Source organism: Pan paniscus, chromosome 7 (genome assembly GCF_029289425.2).
Source record: "Pan paniscus chromosome 7, NHGRI_mPanPan1-v2.0_pri, whole genome shotgun sequence".
Classification (NCBI taxonomy): Eukaryota; Metazoa; Chordata; class Mammalia; order Primates; family Hominidae; genus Pan; species Pan paniscus.
This window is the reverse complement of record NC_073256.2, coordinates 114,988,093-115,013,658: the sequence shown is the minus strand read 5'-3', so window position 1 is coordinate 115,013,658 and position 25,566 is coordinate 114,988,093. Positions and strand designations below refer to the sequence as shown.

The following is a 25,566-nucleotide window of genomic DNA, read 5'->3' as shown; positions in this document are numbered from 1 at the left end:
CAGCCTGTGGTACTATGAGCCAACTGAACCCTCTTTTCTTTATAAATTATCCAGTTTCAGGCATTTATTTTTATTATTTATTTTATTTTATTTTGAGACGGAGTCTCGCTCTGTCACCAGGCTGGAGTGCAGTGGCACGATCTCAGCTTGCTGCAACCTCCAACTCCTGGGTTAAAGTGATTCTCATGACTTAGCCTCCCAAGTAGCTGGGATTACGGGCACATGCCACCACACCCAGCTAATTTTCTTTTTGTATTTTTAGTAGAGACGGGGCTTCACCTTGTTGGCCAAGATGGTCTCGATCTCCTGACCTCATGATCCATCCGCCTCAGCCTCCCAAAGTGCTGGAATTACAGGCACGAGCCACCGAGCTGGTCTTTTGTTTTGTTTTTGTTTTTTTTAGACAGGGTCTCACTCTTCACCCAGGCTAGAGTGCAGTGCCACGATCTCAGCTCACTACAGGCTCCGCCTCCGGAGTTCAAGTGATTCTCCCACCTCAGCCTCCCAAATAGCTGGGACTACAGGCGGCGTGCCACCGTGCCTGGCTAATTTTTGTATTTTTAATAGAGACGAGGTTTCGCCATGTTGCCCAAGCTGGTCTCAAACTCCTGGCCTCAAGTGATCCACATGTCTCAGCCTCCTAACGTGATGGGACTACAGGCATGAGCCACGGCGCCCAGGCACGTACTTCTTTACAGCAGTGAGAGAAAGGGCAAAAAAACCAGGCTACATATACACAGAAACGCAAGTAGAAAAGGGAGTAGTTTTTTTTTTTTTTTTTGAGATGGAGTCTCCCTCTGTTGATCAGGCTGGAGTGCAGTGGTGCGATCTCTGCTCCACTCCGCCTGCAACCTCCGCCTCCCAGGTTCAAGTGATTCTCCTGCCTCACCCTCCCAAATAGCTGGGATTACAGGCGTGTGCCATCATGCCCAGCTAATTTTGTATTTTCAGTACAGACGGGATTTCACCATGTTGGCCAGGCTGGTCTCGAACTCCTGACCTCAAATGGTCCACCTGCCTCGGCCTCCCAAAGTGCTGGGATTACAGGCATGAGCCACTGTGATTGGCGGGAGTAGTATTTTAAGAGCTTCTTCACATAATTCTGGGTCTCACTCCTCCTTGATATTATAGCAGAAATTAGTAGTTGCAGGGGGACTGGGAATAAGTGGCAGAGAGGGGAAAATATTAAGTTACTGCTAATGGACACGAGATTTCTTTTTGGGGTGAGGAAAATGTTCTAAAATTATATATTGTGGTGCCAGGCGCAGTGGCTCATGCCTGTAATCCCAGCAGTTTGGAAGGCTGAGGCAGGTGGATCGCTTGAGGTCAGGAGTTCTAGACCAGCCTGGCTAACATGGTGAAACCCTGTCTCTATTAAATACAAAAATTAGTTGGGTGTGGTGGCAGGTTCCTGTAATCCCAGCTACTAGGGAGGCTGAGGCAGGAGAATTGCTTGAACCCAGGGAGGTGGAGGTTGCAGTGAGCGGAGATCGTGCCACTGTACTCCAGCCTGAGAAACAGAGCGAGACTCCGTCTCAAAAAAAAATTAGATTGTGGTGATAGCTGTAAAACTCTGTGAAAACATTTAAATCACGCATTTAAAACAAGTAAATTTAATGGCTTATCTCAAAATAAAGCTGTTTAACAAAAGGGAAAGAAAACCAATGTGGCTGGAGTTCAGAGAGGGTAAGAAGTGGGAGATGAGACAAGGCAGGGGGCTTTTAGGTCATGTTTCAGATTGGGGAGTGTTTTCTAAGAGCAATGGGAAGGCATGAAGGGTTTTAGGTAGAGGAAGGAAAAACATTACACCAAAACCCATCACATCATAACTTCATAAAAGTTGTTACATGGCCGGGCGCGGTGGCTCATGCTTGTAATCCCAGCACTTTGGGAGGCCGAGGTGGGTGGGTCATTTGAGGTCAGCAGTTCGAGACCAGCCTGGCCAACATGGTGAAATCCCATCTCTATTAAAAATATAAAAATTAGCCAGGCGTCATGGTGGGCGCCTGTAATCCCAGCTACTCGGGAGGCTGAGGCAGGAGAATCACTTGAACCTGGGAGGCAGAGGTTGCAGTGAGCCGAGATTGTGCCATTGCACTCCAGCCTGGGTGACAAGAGCTAGACTCTGTCTCAAAAAAAAAAAAGTTGTTACAGTGTGGAATCTGAAATTGCATCAATGAACTTTCCATATTCTATTACATTAAAATCCATTGGTCTATCTTGCAATTTTTTTCCTTTTCTTTCTTTTTTTTTGGCCCATGACACAGCCCTCAGGAGATCCTGGGAACATGTGCCCCTATATTGCAATATGCATGAATCTTTTATGCATGATTTTGTAACATGCAAGCACTGGTCCACTGGAAAATTATTTGTTCACTGAGTTATAAAGATCTTCCAAAAATTTTTTTCTTTTTTTTTGAGATGCAGTCTAGCTTTGTCGCCCAGGCTGGAGTATAGTGACGCGATTTGGGCTCACTGCAAGCTCCGCCTCCCGGGTTCATGCCATTCTCCTGCCTCAGCCTCCCGAGTAGCTGGGATTACAGACACCTGCCACCTCGCCCGGCTAGTTTTTTGTATCTTCAGTAGAGACGGGGTTTCACCATGTCAGCCAGGATGGTCTTGATCTCCTGACCTTGTGATCCACTGATCTCGGCCTCCCAAAGTGCTGGGATTACAGGTGTGAGCCACCGCGCCTGGCCGTAGATCTTCCAAAATGTTAAAACATTCCATTAAACAACATATATTTTTAAAAATTACATTTGTTAATATACCAACCAATGTCATTAGAAATTCCTTATGTACTGGTAAGTTGTCAAGCTCATGGTAGCAGACACAAATTTTCCAAATTTCTTCCTTTTTTTTTTTTTTTAAATGTAGAGACAGGGTCTCGCTATGTTGCCCAGGCGAGTCTTGAACTCATGGGCTCAAGCAATCCTCCTGCCTTGGCCTCCCAAAGTGATGGGATTACAGGTGTGAGCTACTGCACCAGCAAATTTTCCAAATTTCTAATTTTCACTTGCCAAGAAGTCATGTTATCATTTGCAACAAATACTACCAGCTTCCTTTAAGTGACAAGATAGCCTTGTTCATTTTTGAGAAAATGTCTGCAAATATGCAAATCTGAATAATCACGGCTTGTCTATCAGTCATTCTTTCAAGCAAAAAAAGAGTAATATGAATAAGTGGCTAATCTGGCACACAAGCCATTGCATAAGTGTTTTTCCTCAAGACAATCATCAGTCTTCATTTTGCAGCATACTTTATGCATATATTCCATTTCATCACACAGATTAAAAAGCATGTGTTTAAGAACTGAGATTTAATAAAGATTTAATAAAGCTAATAATAATTTTTGCTGCTTCATTAAGGACACTCAAGTGAAACTAGCATTTTTTTTTTTTAACTGTGAGTAGATGGCAGTAAAAAATACAATGAGATGCCTGTGATCCCAGCACTCTGGGAGGCCAAGGCAGGTGGACTGCTTTGAGCTGAGGAGTTCAAGAACAGCCTGGGCAACATGGGCAACATGGTAAGACAGCGTCTCTACAAAAAATTAGCTGGGCACATGGTAGTGTGCATCTGCAGTCCCAGCTACTTGGGAGGCTGAGGTAGAAGGATTGCTTGAGCCTGGGAGGTCAAGGCTGCAGTGAGCATGACTGTGCCACTGCGCTCCAGGCTGGGTAACAGAGTGAGAGTCTCTTCAAACAAAACAAAATGGCAGGGTACGGTGGATCTCACCTATAATCCCAGCACTTTGGGAGGCGGAGGCAGGTGGATCACCTGAGGTCAGGGGTTCAAGACCAGCCTGGCCAAGACAGTGAAACCCCGTCTCTACTAAAAATACAAAAATTAGCTGGGGGTAGTGGCAGGTACCTGTAATTCCAGCTACTCAGGAGACTGAGGCATGAGAATTGCTTGAACCTGGGAGGTGGAGGCTGCAGTGAGTGAGATCGTGCCACTGCACTCCACCCTGGGTGACAGAGTGAGACTGTCTCAAAAACAAAACAAAACAAGAATACAATGAGTGGAAGTTTGGTGCCACTGCCTTGGTTCATGATAAGGAGCCAGCAGTTTTACCTATTATCGCTTTTGCACCATCAGTGCAAGCATCAACATAGTTAAAAAGGAAAATAATGTCTTAATTATTATGAAAATAGTTTTGCCTTCAGGGACCTAATGAAAGGGTCACTAGGGTCCCTTCCTAGGGGTTCACTGACCATGCTTCAAAAACTGCTGCCTTAGAGAAACTGAAGGAGCATTCCTTATCAGCTATGTGTTCCTGGACAATTCACAAAACTCTTTATTGAGCTACGTAAAAGAAATGATAATGTCCTCAGAGTTGTTCATCAGGATTAAGAGATGTGAAAATGTTTTGTACAAATATTTTGTATATTGTGTAGCATCATAAAAATGTAAGACCTTATTAATACTTGTAATAAATGATATCAGGGTTTAGTGGATATCGCTGACTTCATCCTAACAACTTGGTGGTGACAAAAGTTTACACATTTTGTTTCCGTTGTTTCTCTCACTAGCAATCTTTACATTTCTACATTAATTCAGATCTTTTTTTTTTTTTTTTTTGAGACGGAGTCTCGCTCTGTCGCCCATGCTGGAGTGCAGTGGCACAATTGTGGCTCACTGCAAGCTCCGCCTCCTGGGTTCAGGCCATTCTCCTGCCTCAGCCTCCTGAGTATCTGGACTACAGGTGCCCGCCACCATGCCCGGCTAATTTTTTGTATTTTTAGTAGAGACGGGGTTTCACTGTGTTAGCCAGGATGGCCTCGATCTCCTGACCTCTCGTGATCCGCCCGCCTCTGCCTCTCAAAGTGCTGGGATTACAGGCGTGAGCCACCGCGCCCGGCCAGATCTTTACAATCAGAGATGCAAAACTGATTCATTAATCATCAATGTTGCTGCCAGTTGAATATATCTAAGTTTTTACATATCCCTACCCTATCTTGACCAGTCAAACTTGTCTAAGGCTTCCCCTTATGTCTGAATATGTCCATTTGTTTAATCTAAATAATGTCAGGTTGTGTTCATTTGTTTCTCTTCCCTTCTAAAACTTGTCTCCACATGCCTACTTACTGAAAATACCATTCCTATACTTAAGAGACTAATTAAGTCAATCTTTTCTGGCTACCCAAGTAGGATAACCTTTCTCCTCTGAATATTCAGCACTTAATGCCTTGTATTACTAGGTATCTTCTCTTTGCTTGCCTTTCCTTAACTAGCCTGTAATCTAAGGGTAAGTACATCTTACATTTTTATTACCTTTAGCATCTATTAGCACAATGCATTCAGTCTGGCTAATGGTCCTATGTGTACTCTACTAGAGACTAGTACTAATGAAACACTGACTTTCAAACCCAAATAAGGACCTAGAAAACTATGGCAGTTTAACCTGCTTTATAGACCTAAGATCTTGTCATATACAGTTTCTAGGCAAACTTTTATCTACAAGGCTTACTCAAGTGATATGGCAAGGTAATCAATATCACAGCTTAGGAGTACAATTACTCTACAGACAAAAATTGTACTTCTCAAAGTGCCCAAGATATGGCTCAGAGAGCAAAAACAAAAAATATATTAAGGTGCATAAGATCAAAGATGTATTTCTTTATAAGGAAAGGTAGGCCGGGTGTACTGGCTCATGCCTGTAATCCCAGCACTTTAGGAGGCCGAGGCAGGCAGATCACCTGAGGTCAGGAGTTCGCGACCAGCCTGGTCAACGTGGTGAAACCCCGTCTCTACTAAAAATACAAAAAATAGCTGGGCGTGGGGGTGCGTGCCTATAATCCCAGTGGTTCAGGAGGCTGAGGCAGGAGAATTGTTTGAGCTGGGAGGCGGAGGTTGCAGTGAGCTGAGATCGTGCCATTGCACTCCAGCCCGGGCAACAAGAGTGAAAGAACAAAGAAAGGAAAGAAAAAAAAGAAAGGAAAGAAGAAAGGAAGGAAAAGAGGAAAGAAGGGAAAGAAAGAAAGAAAGTCTAAAAAACACCAACTATTTAAAACACAAAGCACAATACACACATAGTGCAATACCACAAAAAATTAACTGAGTTACCTAGACCTGACCACATTAAAAAGCATAAATTCAAAATGCAAAACAGGATGGCAAAAACAGAACACCAGCCATGAGTTGTAGCATGTATTATTATTTGAAAAGTCAAATAGAATAGGCAAGAAACCAAAGGTAGAAACTTTGTACTGAAAAAGCAACAGCAACTGAAAGGTGGCACTGTTAAATGATAAAAAGAACTTTTTCGAATCAGAATAAGCTGCGTTCAGATCCTAGTCCAGAAACTGCATCCATTTTTTTTTTTGAGATGGAATCTTATTCTGTCAACCAGGCTGGAGTGCAATGGTACGATCTCAGCTCCCTACAACCTCCACCTCCTGTGTTCAAGTGATTCTCCTGCCTCAGTCTCCCGAGTAGCTGGGACTACAGGCACACGCCACCATGCCCAGCTAATTTTTGTATTTTTAGTAGAGACAGGGTTTCACCATGTTGACCAGGCTGATCTCAAACTCCCGATCTCAGGTGATCTGCCCGCCTCAGCCTCCCAAAGTGCTGGGATTACAGGCTTGAGCCATTGTGCCCGGCCAACTGTATCAAATTAATTAAATCACAAAATTTTTCTAGGCACTGGAGCCCTTATCTGTAAAATGGGGCTATAACTATCTGCCTGGCAGAGTTTTTGAGAGGATTAGAAATAATATAAGGCAGTAAAAAGTAAAGACTTTGAAGTCAGATAGATTTGGGTTAGAACTGACTATACTTTCAATAGCTCAGGTAACATAAGCCTCAAGTTTCTCATTTGTAAGATGGATATAATACTACCACCTCAGAGCCCTTGTGAAAAGAAGGAAATAATATCTATAGATTATTTTTTTAAACAACCATAAAGTCTTTTTTTTTTTTTTTTTTTGAGACAGAGTCTTGCTCTGTTGCCCAGGCTGGAGTGCAGTGGCGCAATCTCCGCTCACTGCAAGCTGCGCTTCCTGGATTCACGCCATTCTCCTGCCTCAGCCTCCCTAGTAGCTGGGACTACAGGCGCCCGCTACCACGCCTGGCTAATTTTTTTGTACTTTTAGTAGAGACGGGGTTTCACCATGTTATCCAGGATGGTCTCGATCTCCTGACCTCGTGATCTGCCCACCTTGGCCTCCCAAAGTGCTGGGATTACAGGCGAGAGCCACCGTGCCCAGCAACAACCATAAAGTCTTAAAAGTATATCTAGTAAGTACTCAATAAGCTGTCCCTACTAGATATGTAAGTATATTTACACATACAAACATACCTCACCTTGCATGGTGCCTGCCATATTATACTTAAGTAAGTAAATGTCAACTATTATAATTATTTCCCACCACAAGACATTTCAAAGTAATGATGATAAACTTTAAACTGTGATTTTATACCCTGTCACATTCAATTTATATAAATTAATCACTATAATGGTAGTTCCTCAATTATTGCAACTACAAATTTTTCAGGGCAATTCAGGGAGTAGAAGCAGGAGTAAGTATACATTACTCACTAATAGAGAGAAAGCCCAGAAAAAAGAAAACACTAGGTCAGAGATGTGTAAATCTATATTGGGCATATCAACTAGTCACTCTATAAACTCACACTCCTTATGTTACATGCTTACTTGTTAACACAAGTCATTACTTTTCTGCCAAAGACAAAGTCAGACATAAATTTAATTATTTCCCAAAACTATCCTTCATTTTAAGCCATTCTACCTGCAGCTGTCTTGGTTCTTCCAATTTCAAAATGTCTTTGAAGAACTGACTTAGCCACTTCTTCAAAGACATTTTGAAATTGGAAGCATTAAGAAACTGTAGCAACCATTTCTTTCTTTCTTTCTTTCTTTTTGACAGAGTCTCGCTCTGTCGCCCTGGCTAGAGTGCAGTGGCGCAATCCCTGCTTACTGCAACCTCTGTCTCTTGGGTTCAAGTGATTCTCCTACCTCAGCCTCCCGAGTAGCTGGGATTACAGGCATGTGCCACCACACCAGGCTAATTTTTGTATTTTTAGTAGAGACAGTGTTTCATCATGTTGGCCAGGCTGGTCTTGAATTCCTGACCTCAGGCGATCCGCCTGCCTTGGGCTCCCAAAGTGCTGGGATTACAGGCGTGAGCCACCACACCCTGCCAGCAGCAACCATTTCATACCACTATTCCAAGAAGCTAGAGCTGCTGCACCGTGGTTCCCAGAAACCACTTACCGATCAGTGACTGTCTTGTTTTGTTTTTGTTTTTTTTTTCCTGAAAAGGGGCTATGCATAGACAGGATTTTTTTAAAAAGGGGGAGGGGCTATGGATGTGGTACCTCACGCCTGTAATCCCAGCACTTTGGGAGGCCGAGGCAGGAGGATGACTTGAGATTAGAAGTTCAAGACTATGCTGTGTGGGCAACATAGTGAGACCCCTGTCTCTGTATTAAAAAAAAAAAAAGGAAAGGGAGGGTAATTCAATGCACAAAAGGGAACTGAATGAAAAGTCTTTTTCTCACAGTAGAAGGAACCACTGTTAAGAATTTCTTATTCATTTTGCCTACTTCCAAGCTAGATTAAGTCAAGTAAAAATGAATCGGTTTTAATGCCAAGCAACTGGAAAATTAATAAAATCTCAGGAGTGTACCATTTATGTGGTATGATAGATTGTCTTACTTGGAAAATCTCACATCCAAATGAAAGTGCACATCTATATCTTTTTTCTTTTTTTTTTTTTTTTTGAGACAGGGTCTCGGGTGCCCAGGCTGGAGTGAATTAGCACAATCTTGGCTCACTGAAACCAATCCTCCCACCTCAGCCTGCTGAGTAGCTAGGACTACAGGTGCGTACCACCACGCCTGGCTAATTTTCGTATTTTTTGTAATGACAAAATTTCGCCATGTTGCCCAGGCTGATCTCAAACTCCTGGGCTCAAGCAATCTACCCACTTCGGCCTACCAAAGTGCTAGGATTACAGGCATGAGCCATAGCACCCGGCCCACATTTTCTTTTGTTAAATGAAGTTAATCTATGTCTAGTAAATAGACAATTATGTTTCCAACACAACAGAAATCTATTTCAACACTAAACACCACTGAACGATTTTGCTAAGGTTTTCATGCTAGATGTGTCTTACTAACAAAGGTAACACAATTCCACAGTTCTGTTTTTGAATAAAAGGTATATATGTTATATATCTGAAAACTTACACAAGATGTTCAAGTTGTGAATGAATTGTTTTTGGTATAATGAATATTTAGTATTGCCACAGCAATGTTTAAAATATTTGGTGATGCAACTTTCCTTTAAAAAAACAAAAACAACTCAGTTAAACTTTTACCACCCATCCACTATGGTTAATTCAGATTTTCTGAGTTTTGTTTAAATGAGGGGTATACATACAATCTTATGAAACAGAAAAGCATTATCCTTATATGTCACTCTATTAAGAGTCTTGCATACAATTTCATATGCTCCCAAACTTACCTTTTCATTTTTCTTGTCAATCTCTGGTGGCTGCTTTGCTGTTACACTTTGAGGTGTTCGAACAGCTTCACCCTCAGCCACTTCAACAGTCCGCCCATTTGGCTGCACAGGCAACAAAAAGTATCATATTATCAAACTGCTTAGCAGATCAATGCAAAGATTTATACGCAGGAAACCATATATACTACAATCAAATCCTACCTCTGTACCTAAATTTAAAAAGTTTTTGTACACCAATGTTATCTAAGAGTTGATAGATTATTATCCCTAGTGTTTATATATATATATATATATAAAATTCATAAGCAAAATTCTGTACCACAAATTTTCTTATCTCACCAAGGTATCAGTCCCTCTAACAAAAATAATGGAATGGAAGCAGTTAAAAGGAGAACAAAACTGTGTTTGCAATTTGACCACCAATTAACTGTGTAATCTCAGAATATTTCACTCATTGTCTCCGAGCCTTATTTCTACATCTATAAAGTGACAGGTATGATCTACTCAAAAGTCAGCAAACTTTTTCTGTAAACAGCCAGATAGAAAATATTTTATTTATAAACATATTCAGGGTGTATGGCAAAATAAAATTCAGAAAAAAATATTTTATTGATTGCCATCAACAGTCCTCAGCAAAAACAAAACAAAACAGAAACTATTTTAGGTTTTATGGGCCATATATCTTTGTTCTTTATTTTTATTTTTTGGCCCATATGTTTTTGTTGCAACTACATAATTCCTCCATTGTAGCATAAAAGCAGCCATAGATGATACATAAACAAATGAATGTTAGGCAATCTCTAATGGAACCTCTAATTCTGTAATTTCATGGCTCTACTGTTCTGGGAGTAAGATGCTTTCCGACCCATTGCCACAGCCTAAAAAAGGCTACAAAAGCTTTCCTAACATTCCTAAAATAAAATGGTGGATAGCACTTAGAGATGCTCATGAGTAGACTCAAGTCTGTGATTCCCAAATCTGGCTTTTAACCAGAATCATTCTTTTTTTACCTTTTTTTTGAGACGGAGTTTCACTCTTGTTGCCCAGGCTGGACTGCCAAGGTGTGATCTCGGCTCACTGCAACCTCTGCCTCCCAGGTTCAAGTGATTCTCCTGCCTCAGCCTCCTGAGTAGCTGGGATTACAGGTGCATGCCACCATGCCCGGCTAATTTTTGTATTTTTAGTAGAGACAGGGTTTCACCATGTTGGTCTGGCTGGTCTTGAACTCCTGACCTCAGGTGATCCACCCATCTCGGCCCCCCAAAGTGCTGGGATTACAGGCGTGAGCTACCGTGCCCAGCCTCTTTTTTACTTTTTAAATAATAATTTCTGAGCCCCATCACCAGACTGAGAAGTTTGGAGAATGGGGCCTAGGTATCTGTACTCTAACCGTCTTTCTGGATCCTACAACATCTTTTCACTTATGCATTCCCCTCAAATTCAACATGTTAGTAAGTCAATATACTAGTTTCAATGGCTTTATTTTCAGTTCTTACAGAACACACTTTTACCAGCTACCTACTCATTACAGCAGAGCTATACTCAAGAAAACAATACAAAGTGTTCAAAGTTTCTATAGTACGACTTAACATGCATTTGTTAACAATGATCAGGGATACAAAGTTGGAAAAGGAGACCATTTATATTCTCAAATTCAATTTGTAGGCTTTACAAAGATCTGTGGCAGAAAATCAAAACAAAAGCTGTCTTTTAGCTGGTTAAATTCCTAATTAACCCAAATATAATCTGCTGGGTCTGAAGCAACTTGTTAAAGTCAGACAGCTAATGCTAAAACCAGGTTTTCTACTCTTGATTTGGTTTTCTTTCTTCTATGCTGTCTTGCCACTTCTAATGTTGCCTCTTCTAATCCCTCTTCTGTGTATTTATGCATATGGGGGAAGGAAGGAAGAGGGAGGTAGTATGTGGGTAAAGGTAAGAAACCTCAAAATGGAATGTGGACTTAGGGCCATATCTACATCAGGAATACAAAACTTTGTTTAATTTTACTTTCTAATATCATCATTTTTTTTTTTGAGACGGAGTCTCGCTCTGTTGCCCAGGCTGGAGTGCAGTGGCACAATCTCAGCTCACTGCAAGCTCTGCCTCCTGGATTCAAGCGATTCTCCTGCCTCAGCCTCCCAAGTAGCTGGGACTACAGATGCCTGCCACCACGCCCAGCTAATTTTTTGTATTTTTAGTAGAGACGGGGTTTCACTGTGTTAGCCAGGATGGTCTTGATCTCCTGACCTCGTGATCCGCCCGCCTCAGCCTCCCAAAGTGCTGGGATTACAGATGTGAGCCACCACACCCGGCCTCTAATATCATCATCTTATTCTTATACGCTACTTTTAGTTCATGCTATCTTCTCTGGCCAAACTTGCCTTTTCTGATTTTCTTGTGGCCACACTTTTCCATGTAAGACTTATACCAACTGAACAATCTTGCAGCTTCAGTTCCATAGTCTCCTATCTCTTCAACTGGCAACTCACAAAACTTACATCTGCTAAACTTCATTTAATTAATCCCTTCAGGAAACTCTCCATCATAACCACTTATATACTGCCATATACCACCTTCATTTTACTCATTTACATGACACTGAGTCATTGGGATTTATTTACTAAATACTAGGAAGATTAGAAATTATTCGGTCAAAAACCGTCTTAAAAACTCACCAACAAGTTCAATGCCATTTATGTGAGACCAACTGCAAACAATATTGATGTAGCCTCCCAAATGAAATATGAAACATTCTTTTCTTTCAAACAACACAAAGTCTGAAAGTGACCAACTGCATTCCCACAGATTCAGGAACATTCAGGTCCCATTTCCATAGGCTCTGAAATGATCGGCAAGCCAAAGGTGCTCATACGCTCCTATCTGTGCCAATTTTAGTTCCTTCTTTGCAACATCAATCTACATAATAGCTCTAATCGCAGCTGTTCTCTCTGACCTGTGTAGATCTCCCAATTTTCCACTAAACTCTTAGAATTTATATAGCTTTCATCATTACTGGGATTCCAGAAGTCATCAGCAACTTCCCACACATGCCTGATGCCATGAAACAATAAGCCTCCTATCCCAAAAGTAAAGTCAATATAATTCTTGGGTTGCTGGAAAAAAGAATACACTAAGGTGATTCTCCTTCATACAGCAGAGCCAATGTGTCCTTTCATTTTGCCAACAGCTGGTCGAGAAGGCCTTGCCCTGGAAAATCACTAATCATACTTAAATTAGCAAATCCCTAAATGGGAGCATATTATATAGATCTACTTACATGAATAGTAACTAATTACAAACCAAAACTTCAAATCCAATGTGTCTACCCTTGTGATTGTCAATATGGGTTTTACATAAAAGTGTTGTTGGTCAGGTGCAGTGGCTCACGGCTGTAATTCCAGCACTTTGGGAGGCCAAGGCGAGAGGATCAGCAAGAGCTCAGAAGTTCAAGACCAGCCCAAGTAACATAGACAGACCCTGTCTCTACAAAAAATAATTCAAAAAAATAGCCGGGTGTGGTGGCATGCCCCTGTAGTCCCAGCTACTTGAGGGACTGAGATGGGAGGATCACTTCAGCCTGGGAGGTCAAGGCTGCAGTGAGCTGTGACTGCACCACTGCACTCTAGCCTGGGCAAAAAAATGAGACCCTGTCTCAAGAAAAGAAAAAAAATACAAAAGAAAAAAAAAGCAGTTTTCTCTGATCATGGAACTTTAATCTATATGGTGGCTTTCTACAGATTAGCAATTACATGGGCCTCTCATTATACCCCAGTTTAAAATTCTCTCAAGAACTTTAAGGTCTTCCCCACCAGGGCCAATCAAAGTTATTTCATATATAGCTTACAATCTATGTTTTAAGTTAGACCAAAGATATCTTTCAAATTTGTTGAAAATCAACCAGTAACAGAAAAATGATAGAATCATTTTATTTTGATGGATAAACTCCTTGTAGACATCACCATGTTTACCTTATTGTTATAATTTTCTTCGACCCCCACACCTGGATCTTTCTTTTTTTAAAATGCATGCACAAAGGAACACTTAGTATGTATGTGCTGGCAGGGGTGGTAGTAAACCAGAATGAGGATATCTATATATCAGGGAAAAATGGAATGGAAGAGGGGGCCACATAGCAGACTAGTCAATCTTCAATTTATTAATTTCATACAATTCCATAACTTTTTTTTTTTTTTTTTTTTGAGACACAGTCTTGCTCTGTCGCCCAGGCTGGAGTGTAGTGGCATGACCTTGGCTCACTGCAGCCTCCACCTCCCAGGTTCAAGTGATTCCTGTGTCTCAGCATTAGACACATGTCATCACGCCTGGCTAATTTTTGTATTTTTAGTAGAGAGCGGGTTCCGCTATGCTGCCCAGGCTGTTCTAGAACTCCTGGCCTCAAGTGACCCGCCTGCCTCGGCCTCCCAAAGTGCTGGGATTATGGGTGTGAGCCACCGCACCTGGCCTCAATTCCTGGTACTCAAGTACCAGGCATCAGGCTAAGGACTGTAGGAACAAGGACATATGAATGGAGTTTCTGCCACAAGGAGTTTTAAAGTTCAGAATAAGAACTATGCTTAATAGGCCGGGCACGGTGGCTCACGCCTGTAATCCCAGCACTTTGGGAGGCCGAGGCAGGCAGATCATGAGGTCAAGAGATCGAGACCATCCTGGCCAACATGGTGAAACCCCATCTCTACTAAAAATATAAAAATTAGCTGGGTGTGGTGGCAAGCACCTGTAGTCCCAGACTCGGGAGGCTGAGGCAGGAGAAGCACTTGAACCTGGGATGCGGAGGTTGCAATGAGCTGAGATCGCGCCACTGCACTCCAGCCTGGGGACAGAGCGAGTCTCTGTCTCAAAAAAAAAAAAAAAAAAAAAAAAAGTATGCTTAATAACAGATGTCATTTGAGCACTCTTCACTTGTTAAAACTGATTCCAACTTGCAAAAGAACCTGTATCTGAGGTAAGCATATATAAGGCTTAACACTGACTTCTAAAATGAAATCACATAGAACCCTACTTTCACTTAGTTACGTAAACTGTATTTCTAGCCACAACATGTAAAGATCATGATTCAAATGACCTAGAAACTTCTTAGGTTTAGAAACTAGAAGGGCAGTCTACCAACTTCCCCCAAAAAATGGAATATGAGAAGACTATGGGCTTTGGAGTTTGACAAACCTGGGATTAAGGCTTAACTTCCATATTTAATCACTGTGATTTTAAGCATTTTCCTTGACTTAATCCTTGATTTCATCATTTGTAAATATGAGAAAAATATATACTTTGTCTTACACATTTACATTTGAATTACACCAAGTGACAGAGCATGTGAAAGCATACCTGCTCCAGAAACAGTTTTTCCCTTCTTTTTAAAATTTTTCTTAAATTTTTGGTAGAGATGAGGTCTTGCTATGTTGCCCAGGCTGGTCTTGAACTCCTGGGCTCAAGCGATCCTCCCTCTTTGGCCTCCCAAAGTGCTAGGATTACAGGTATAAGCCACTGCACCTGGCCCGTCTACCCTTTTCTCTCCAAAGCTATGATGGCCTATGCCCTTTATTCCCACGTTCAAGCATTTGGGCCATTTTTTTATATTAACAAGCTCAGATGAATGTTAAGTCCTGGTGGTCAAAAGGGCCTGGACAGGCATCCATCAGGTCCAATGCTCCAGATGTAAATTCTTTTGGGAAGTTAATGGATTAAAAATAATAAGCAAATATATCCTCTCAGAGGCTTAAAATAGTCCAGGCTTGCTCTAGAGGCAGCATTGTAATGCTATCTTTCTTTTTAAAAAACTGCTGTTTTCCAAGAAAATTACATAATATTCACTCAGTAGAGTGCTATGCAGAACTCTTAACACCTTGAAACAAAGATAAGGCTCAATGCCTGCACTCAAGAAGCTTAGAACCTAGTAAAGGAAGACAGGTATACAATAACACATAGTAAAGTACAAAACAAAAGGTGTACTCTCCCTCACACTCTCAAGAGTACAGGTTTTGAAAGCAGGCTGGGAGACCAGGATTGAGATCCCAAATGTGTTTCACCCTGGACAAACACTGGAATTTCATTTTTATTTTTTTCTTTTGAGACAGGGTCTGGCTCTGTTGCCCAGGCTGGAGTGCAGTGGTGTGTGATCTCGGCTCGACTCACTGCAACCTCAGCCTCCCAGGCTCAAGCCATCTTCCCACCTCAGCCTCCCAAGTAGCTGGGACTACAGGCGCACACCACCATGCCTAGTTAATTTTTTGTAGAGACAGGGTTTTGCCATGTTGCCCAGGCTAGTGTCAAACTCCTGAGCTCAAGCAATCCACCTGCCTTGGCCTCCTAAAATGCTGAGATTACAGGTGTGAGCAACTGTGCCTGGCCAGAATCTCAATTTTATTGGCTAAAAGTGATACTGAGCATACAGGAGGCATAGTGTGTATATATATATATATAATCCTCATCATAAAAAAGATAAAAGGCAAGAGAGCATTAAGACAAATACCTAATGCATGTGGGGCTTAAAACCTAGATGACAGGTTGATGGGTGCAGCAAATCACCATGGCACATGTATACCTATGTAACAAACCTGCACATTCCGCACATGTATCCCAGAACTTAAAGTATAATTAAAAAAAAAAAAAAAGATAAAGGCAAGAAATTAGGAAATTCAGAAGAGGCATCATTGTAGTTGATAAGTTAGACTATAAGATAGTCTTAACAATAATAATTTCCAAGTACTTGCTAGACACATTACATGCATTATCTCATTTAATGGACAAGACCTAGTTTTGGTAAGTTTGTTTTAGTTCTGAAACGTTCTCACACAAATTCAAGATGGAACAATTTCTTGTCAGTTTGTTTGAAAGTAAAAACATTTTCCCCTGCCAAATGTTATGCACACAGCAACTACATAAACTAAACATACACATAAACCATAGCTTTAGACACAGTTCAACCCCAATTTCAAACTCCAAATAACTGAGAGAACAATCTTACAAATATAACCTATGGCTCAAATTTGCAAAATCTCACTATATACTGAGATATTTCCTTTAGTGGTAAAGATCCCTGTGCTTTCTAAACAGCCAAAAATTCAACTCAGGATTCCAAACTGTCTCCTTGTTGACTACAGCAGGGATGCTCAGGGTTACCTTTATGAGATGGGGAGATGGTAATAACTGTCACATGGCCAAGATATGCCAAAGATGATTTCTGAAAAACTAAATACAAGCATTGGTTTTCAATATTTTACATCTGATGGGTATGATAAGGACTACAAATGATACAGCAAATACACATCTGTATAATTCTTTCTCAGACAGAAGAAAAATGTCTAAGACATTCTGACGGATGCCTTCTGGGAAGCTTGGCATTCCATGGAACAGTTTGAAAACTACTAGCATAGCTGGAGAGAAAAAAAAGCGCATTTTAAAACTGATCAAATAACACCAATTCCTCACTTATATCTCTGAATTTTGCTTGAATAATAATTTAAAAATACTCTCAAGGCTTTTACAGCCTTGAGAAATAGTACACTAACCAATAATGCCAAAGCACAACAAAAATGAATGTTCATAGGGTTTATTGTTGTTCTTGGTATCTAAGATGGGCACAACTACTAAAGGTCTTTTCTGTCAGAACTGTTAAAGGTCTTTTACGTTAGGCCTCTGGCAGAATGAAAAGAAAAGATGAAAAAATCCTGTCACATAACCAAACAAATGGAGCCAAAATTCTGGAGCTTTTGTAAGGTCATTATAATTTTCAGCAGAAACTTCTGACTCGAAATTTTAAAAGCAATAAAGCCATAACTCACTGGGAAAACTGTATTTGTTCTCTGAATGCAATTTAATATCCTGGAACATGCCATCGAAACCAGAGAGGTAGAGTGGAAATAACAAAGTTCTTAGACTAGAAATTAGGATATTGTTTTGCCTTTTAAACTCCTTTGCCCTATGACCTTGAATAAGTCAGTTAATTTTTCTGAATCTCAAGATTTCTCTTCTGTAAAATCATGAATATTTGTTTTACTTATAATTTGGATTTTTTTGAGCAAATGATTATTCTTTTTTTTTTCTTTCTTTTTTTGAGACAGAGTCTCGCTCTGTCGCCAGGCTAGAGTACAGTGGTGTGATCTCGGCTCACTGCAACCTCCGCCTCCCGGGTTCAAGCGATTCCCCTGTCTCAGCCTCCTGAGTAGCTGGGACTATAGGTGCACGCCACCATGCCTGGCTGATTTTTGTATTTTTAGTAGAGATGGGGTTTCACCATGTTGGCCAGGATGGTCTCAATCTCCTGACCTGGTGATCTGCCCGAAGTACTGGGATTACAGGTGTGAACCACCGCGCCTGGCTGATTATTCTCTTAAGAATTAAAACTGACAAAGAGTGACTTAAAGGTAAAAAGAAAACTCTATAGGTGGCAAGTGATATAACTTTTTTAATATTACCAGCAAAACTATTACCTAAGAATAAAAAAACACAATTCTATTGGGAATATACTAAGAGATAAATTTATTTAACTCAATAACAGATTATCCAATTAACTGTGAGATGTTATTTTAGTCACTTTGTTCAGCTTTTAGTTCAACAAATAATTACCAAAGGCACTTATACGCCAGGCAGTTTGCCACCGGTTTACAATCTGGGGAGGGAGAGAACCCAAAAAAGTAAATGGGTAAGTAAACAAATAATGTACAAACTGTAATAACCACTATGAAGGAAACATCTAAGGGGTTGAGACAGAAAATAGAAAGGGATGTCTATTTCAAATAGGGTGATCAGGAAAGGATTTTCGGGGAAGGTGACTTTTAAGGTGAAAACTAAAGGCTGAGGAGAATAGTGAGGGAAAGATTGTTCCAAAAGTGTTAATAATAGCTCATGTAAAGGCGCTGGGTTGTGAAAGAGTTTGAAGAACTGAACAGCAAATGACAGGAAACTCACACAAATTCAGCTTAGAATGAAAAGCAGGTGCTGGGCCATATGGGCCATGGAAAGAGATTTAGATTTTAAATGCAAAAGCTACTAAGTGTTGGTTTTAGGCAGCATAGTGATTTGCTTTGATAAAACTCATTACTAGTGCATTGAGAAAGGACTGGATGCAGTAAAAGGAAGGCTACTGCTGCAGGTTAGGGGAGCTAAGGTGACACTAGAAAAAGTAGTCAGATTGAATATATATTTTGGAGATAAAATTGATGGTACTTTGCTGATGGGTTAGATATAAGGTGAGGAAGATATGAAGAGGTGAGAAAAAGATTAGAATCAAGGATGATTCTTCTGTTTTTGGCTTGAATAACTGAATGGATGGTAGAGTAATTTACCACTTACAGAAACAGGGAAGACTGGGAGAAGGCAAGAAATAATAGGTTCTGTTTTGGAGATGTTAAAAGTTTGAGATAATTTTTAAAAAGTTTGAGATACGTATCAGACTCCCAATCAGAGAAATCAAGCATACATGTAGACATGAGGTTCTGGAGATGACAGAACAGTCTAGATACAGATAGGGACTAATATACAGTTGTTCCCCATTATTAATGGATTCTGTATTGGTGAATTTACCTTTTCACTAAAATTTATTTGTTACTCCAAAATCAATACTTGAGGTACTTTCACGGTCATTTCTGGACATGCACATGCACAGAGCTGCAAAGTCACTCTGCAGGCACATTCCCAGCTGAGGTCAAGACTCCACCTTCTTATTTCAGCTCTCATCACTGTAAATAGTCCTCAGTCCTTTCTGAGGACTATTTAGTGTCACATATTTTGCATTTTTGGGGTGCTTTTTGTTAGTGATTTTGCTGTTTATAATGGTCCCCAACTGTAGTGCTGAAGTGCTGCTGAGCATTCCTAAGCATAAGAAGGCTGTGATATACCTTACAAAGAAAATAATGCATTAGATAAGCTTTGTTCAGGCATGAGTTCTAGTGCTATTGGCTGTGAGTTCAATGATATGAATCAATTAAATTAAATGTCTTTAAACAGAAACACTCATAAAGCAAGACCATGTATTGTATATGGTATTGGTGAAAATATTGTGACCAGAGGCTTGGACCTAACTTTGCACTTTCCCTAGGAGCACTAGTTTAGTACTTGCTAATTCAGTGGGAACTTTATAGAACTTCTGCAGATAAAGAAAATCAACTATGCTGATCTGTTCCAGTACTATTTACAACATACCTTTTATGTGTGTGACCACTAGTAATGCGTTTTGTGCTCCTAATATGGATAATGGGCAGACACTCAGATACTTGCTGAATGACTATTAGAACCAAATGAAATGGTGATATTAGACCATTCTAATCTAAACAATATGGCATAGCCAGGTGTGGTGGTGTGTGCCTGTGGTCCCAGGTAGTCGGGAGGCTGAGGTGGGAGGATCACTTGAGCCTGAGAGGCGGAGGTTGCAGAGAGCCAAGATCACACCACTGCACTCCAGCGTGGGTGACAGAGTGAGACCCCAGCTCAAAAAATAAATAAATAAAAAAATTTTAAAAAGGCAATTCCATAGTTTCCACTAAACACGAAACATTATGCTAGGTGTTACAATATATAACTCTAGCTGAGGAGCTAGGGAAGGCTTTACAGTTGAAGCGGCACTGCAGCTGGGCCTTGAAGGACAGGTGGAAATTGGTAGAGAGAGGCTGGGCACAGTGACTAACGCTTGTAATTCCAGCACTCTGGGAGGCCTAGGCAGGTGGAGTACTTGAGCTTAGCAGTTCAAGACCAGTCTAGGCAACATAGCAAAACGCCATCTCTACAAAAAATTCAAAAATTAGCTGGGCATGGTGGTGTGCGTCTGTAGTCCCAGCTACTCAGGAGGCTGAGGTGGGAGAGTCGCTTGAGCCTGGGAGGTTGAGGTTGCAGTGAGCCAAGATTACGCCACTGCACTCCAGCCTGGTTGACACAGCCAGACCCTGTTTCGAAAAGAAATTTAAAAATAAAAATAAGAAAAGAAACTGGCCGGGCCTGGTGGCTCATGCCTGTAATCCCAGCACTTTGGGAGGCTGAGGCAGGCGGATCACGAGGTCAGGAAATCGAGACCATCCTGGCTAACACGGTGAAACCCCATCTCCACTAAAAATACAAAAAATTAGCCGGGCATGGTGGTGGGCGCCTGTAGTCCCAGCTACTCAGGAGGCTGAGGCAGGAGAATGTGCGTGAACCCGGGAGGTGGAGTTTGCAGTGAGCTGAGATCGCACCACTGCACTCCAGTCTGGGCGACAGAGTGACACTCCGTTTCAAAAAGAAAAGAAATTGGTAGAGAGATAGAAAGAAGGGTCTTTTAATAGATAAAAATAATGGCCGGGGGCAGTGGCTCACGCCTGTAATCCCAGCACTTTGGGAGGCTGAGGCAGGTGGACTGCCTGAGCTCAGGAGTTTGAGTCCATGCGTGGGCAACATGGTGAAACTCCATCTCTACAAAAAATACAAAAATAACCAGGTGTGGTATCGTGCACCTGTAATCCCAGCCACTCGAGGGGCTGAGGTGGGAGGAATGCTTGAGTCTGGGAAGTGGAAGCTGCAGTGAGCTGTGTTCACACCACTGCACTCCAGCCTGGGACAAAGTGAGACTCTGGTCTCCAAAAACAACAACAACAACAAAAATGAAAATAATCATAAATAGACACAGAAATCTAGCTAAGCAGAATTATTTCTTGTCTTAGGAGTAATGGTGAGAGACAAGCCTAAGGTAGGGTTAGATCATGAAGAGACTCGAGTGCCATGTCATGAATTTTGCATTTTATTCAACAGGTGATGGGGAAACTACTGAAACGATGTGAACATCAAAGTCACACAATCAGGGTTGGGCTTCAAAAGACTCTACTCACACGAGTGGGTAGAAAAGATTGGCAAAAAAGAAACTGGAAGCAGGAAAACTAGTTAGGATGATGTCAGAACAGTCTAAACAAAAGGTAATAAAGTCCTAAAGTAGGGCAGTGGCAGTGAAACTGGAACAGAAGTAATGACTACAAAAGACACTGCATACTATTAGAATACAGTCATACACTGCTTAATGAGAATACATTCTGAGAAATGCATCTTTGTGCAAACATCACACAGTATACTGACACAAACCTAGGCTACAAACCTGTACAGCATGTTGCTGTACTGAATACTGTGGCAACTGTAACACAATGGTAAGTGTTTGTGTATCTAAACATAGAAAAGGTATAGTAAAAATACAATATCATAATCTTATGGGGTCATTATATAGGCAGTGCTTCACCTCACAAAATTACAGCCAGATGAGGCAAACAGCCACTTTCCACCTAAAGAGAAAAAGGGGGCTCACATAGGTATTTACCAGGCATGAATAATAGGAGTAAGCTGTATAAATACTTTTGTTGGACATCTTACTATATTATGCATTCAACAATTATTTTTGAGTACCAAGCACTGTGCAAGGCTACCTGGTAGCAAACAAAAGGAAACACTATTATTTTATTCATTGAGCTTAGAGATATGGCAATTACACTATAGCAAATCTTTATAAACATTCCTACACTAATATGCAAATAACTTGTCCACTAAAATAAATTTTTGAGCTGGGTGAGGTTGCTCATGCCTGTAATCCCAACATTTTGGGAGGCCAAGGCGGGAGGATGGCTTGAGGCCAGGAGTTTGAGGCTGCAGTGAGCTATGAGCTATAACCCTCACTGCACTCCAGCATGGGCAATAGAGCAAGACTGTCTCAAAAAAAGAAAAAAAAAAAAAAAGACAATTTTCTTTGATATTAATCCTGATTATGTGCTTCCAGTTGAAATTCAAAGCCAATTGCTACAGACCAGTTTTCGCAGACTTCACTTCAATCTAAGTCATTACTCAGATTAAAAATCAAGTGAAAAAATACTTGAGTGCCCATTTAATACAGACTTTGAGGTAGATGTCATGAAAAATACATATAAGATAATGATTTCCAAAAATGCCAGGAACATGGGTGGAGGGGAAAAGAAAAAATGCCAAGAACTGAGCCCAGTAAAAAGTGGCCCCCCTCACTTTTAATTAGGGAACAAACTGTAATTCATACCCTAAAAGATCTATGGCATGGTTTCATTAGGGGATAAAAAACAAATTGATAAAATAATTTCAGAAATTGCTTATAAACAGGTTGAGGTAAATACAGATTTAGTCACTATTTACTCTACAAATGAAAAATTTGAAAACAGGAGTCGCAAAATTTGGAGTGATTTAAGAGAAAGCTAAAAATAATGGAACGAAAAGATCAGAGATCAGGAATCTACAAGCTTTTTTTTTTTTTTCTTTTAGGAGACAGAGTCTTGCTGTGTTGCCCAGGCTGGAGTGCAGTCACCTGATCATAGCTCATCACAGCGTCAAACTCCTAGGCTCAAGTGATCCTCCCAACAGTGCCTCCCAAAGTGCTGGGATTACAGGCATAAGCCACTGTGCCTGGCCCAAGCATTTCCATAAGCATTCAAAGTGACTCACTGCAAGTAGCCAGGGATAACACTTTGAAGAATACTGCAGTGTTTTAACTCAACTAAGATTTTCAATTTGTAAACAAGATACACTGAACAGAGCAAGGTGAAATGCCTTACTCAAGTTTAGAGTTTCCCATTCCTGCCAGGCTGACAGAGTTGTCTTCTTTCAATCCTGGGCCTTTGGTGTTTCTCAGGCCTCTCACATTATCTTGCTCTTACTGCCCTCCCTTCCCCCCTTTTTTTAGACAGGGCCTCGAATTGGCTCACTGCAGCCTCCACCTCCTGGCTCAAGCAATCCTCCAACCTCAGCCTCCAGAATAGCTGGGACTACAGGTGCACACCACCACACTGGGCTAATTTTTTAAATTTTTTGTAGAGATGAGGTCTCACTATATTGCCCAGGTCATTCTCGAATTCCTGGGGACTCCTACCCACTTTCAAAGTCAGCTTCTGTGACAAGGCCTTTCATGCCCACCTGGGTCCACATCCAGTTGTATCATTAATTTTTTAAGTATATCTTTTTCCACGACTGAAACAAAAAGCTCCCTGGGGAGAAACTGAGCTTTTACCTTTGTATCCCTGTCACAGAGAGATATGCCCATATTGTATGCCTTTTAACCGCCTTCAATTTGTAAGCAGTATCTTGCTTTTCTTCAATACTTAGCACAGTTAAAGGTATCTAATGAGTACCAAACGGCAGCTTGTACTTCTTTGCCCTGTAAAGCTTTGCCCTGTAAAGCTACCCCATAACTGTGGGTCATGCCTCACAGTCAAATGTGAAATGAATTTAGTGGGTCATGAACATTAAAGAAAAACAGAACGGTTTTATGTGTGTAATGTAATGTAAAATGTATTTCTTATTGTGGGTTGCAGTCAGAAAAGCTTGAAAGTCACAATTTTGTAAATGTTGGTTAAACTTCTCGAATACATCTTCAATATTTGGTAGATAAGGATACTTCCTCACCCAATTAACATTCAGCCTTCCCATACAGTCTTCCCATTCTCCACTCCTCAAAGCTAACGCTAGGTTTACTTATTTACTCCCCACTTCCTTAACTCGAATGAAAATGAGGGGGTAAGTCTTTTAAGTCTACTGAGCATTTTTCACAGTAATGTATAAGCATTCGCCGGAATCTGTATTCCTTCAGATGAGTCATTTGAGTGTTATAACGCATTTCGGATGGGTTCTTGGAGAACCTGTCTCTCTCAACTCAAGTTTATCTGAAATTTCTAGATGTCCCAAATAGGGCTTTGAAATTTTCACAATGTGCTTCATCCACATGGGTTTGTGCTGAATGTGTTTCTTTCAAGATCACCTTCTTTCCTTACCTTGGAGCAAGATTCTCTATTTTCACCATAACATTACTTTGATAATTGGTAATTCTTGATAGTCTCCACAAATTTTTAAATTATTTATGTTCCAAATCAGTTCTATTTTCTCCTCTCCTAACTTATGGTAGTATTCACATTGACAAAGTTGTGCCTTTTCCAGGTTTCATATGTATCTTGCATCTCTTAATCAGCAGGCAAAACGTGAAGGCCTATCCAGGCCTCATAATGCACTAACTGTGACCTGTCACATCTCTAATCTAGAGATTAGAGTTTGTTACCAACAAAACTCTTGTTAGTTGGAACTCAAACCCCATTTCCTCCAACAACTTTCCTAAAGCCCTCCAATGAAATGTCTCCTACCCTCCAAACCTCATTAACACTCAGTTAAAACCTCTTTAACACCTATCAGTCTATGCAAAATTCTAATTATTTATGAATCTGTCTCCTACACTACTCTCCAACACTGACTCTACGTGTATACCTTGCACTGCCCTCCAAACACCAGAGTGCAAATTTCACATAGTAGGGCCTTCGTACTGGCTTACTGAATTGTACTGAAAAGGTGAAGAGCTTAATTCGGTGGATATAAAAATAGGTTAGGTGCTGTTTCTAACTCTGCATACCCTCCATAGTCTCAATTTGCTCAAATGTAAAATATTTTTAAAAATACATAAAACTATGAAAGATATAATGGGAGAACCATGGGAATGGCAATAAAGAATGTAAACGTAAAACATGAAGGCCTAAGACAGACGTGATGCCCTCTGCAACTTCCACACGTGGCCCAGTAAATCGGTGCGTGAATTCCTCTCTCGGCTTTCACCATTCTGCCCTGTCATCTCCCTTTACTCTATTTCACAAATCTACCACGCCACAGAGTGTGCAACAGACTCGTTCGTTGAACTCGCCTTAGCTCTTTCTCACAGGACCACACACCTCAAAGCGTATTAGGTAACCGACCCCCTCTTGCCTTGCTCCCGTTCTGGCCTCTGTTGGCCACATTTGCCAGAACAAGAATGGGCAACCATTTCCCTTTAACAGTCCCAACTAAAATGGAAGCGCGTCTAGACCTGGACACCTTTAATCCCGTGTAAGCCCCAGAATTTCTAGGTCACCGCACTTCTTCCACTGGCTACTGTCTCAATGTGACTTGAGATAGACATCTGTCTTCCGAGCGCAGTCTTTCCACAACTTCCTAACACCACCTTAAGGTCCCATTACGCTCCACATGCAGCCTACTCTGCAGGCCTCAAGGAAGGATGCTGTGCTTATTCTAGCGGTGAAGGTTCCCAAAGATGGCTTGACCTCTGGGCGCCTATC

General features: G+C 41.1%; 1 protein-coding gene across 12 annotated transcripts in view; it reads right to left on the bottom strand.

Moving 5' to 3' along the window:
* The window catches only part of MTDH (metadherin), an 82,601-nt gene that overhangs the window by 55,485 nt on the left and 1,550 nt on the right, over positions 1 to 25,566 (bottom strand). For all 12 annotated transcript variants that reach the window (XM_034966390.3, XM_034966392.3, XM_003821685.7 and 9 more), the window contains exon 2: positions 9,494 to 9,595. In XM_034966390.3, coding sequence (XP_034822281.1) covers positions 9,494 to 9,595 — 102 coding nt within the window. The remainder of the gene's footprint in view (positions 1 to 9,493; positions 9,596 to 25,566) is intronic.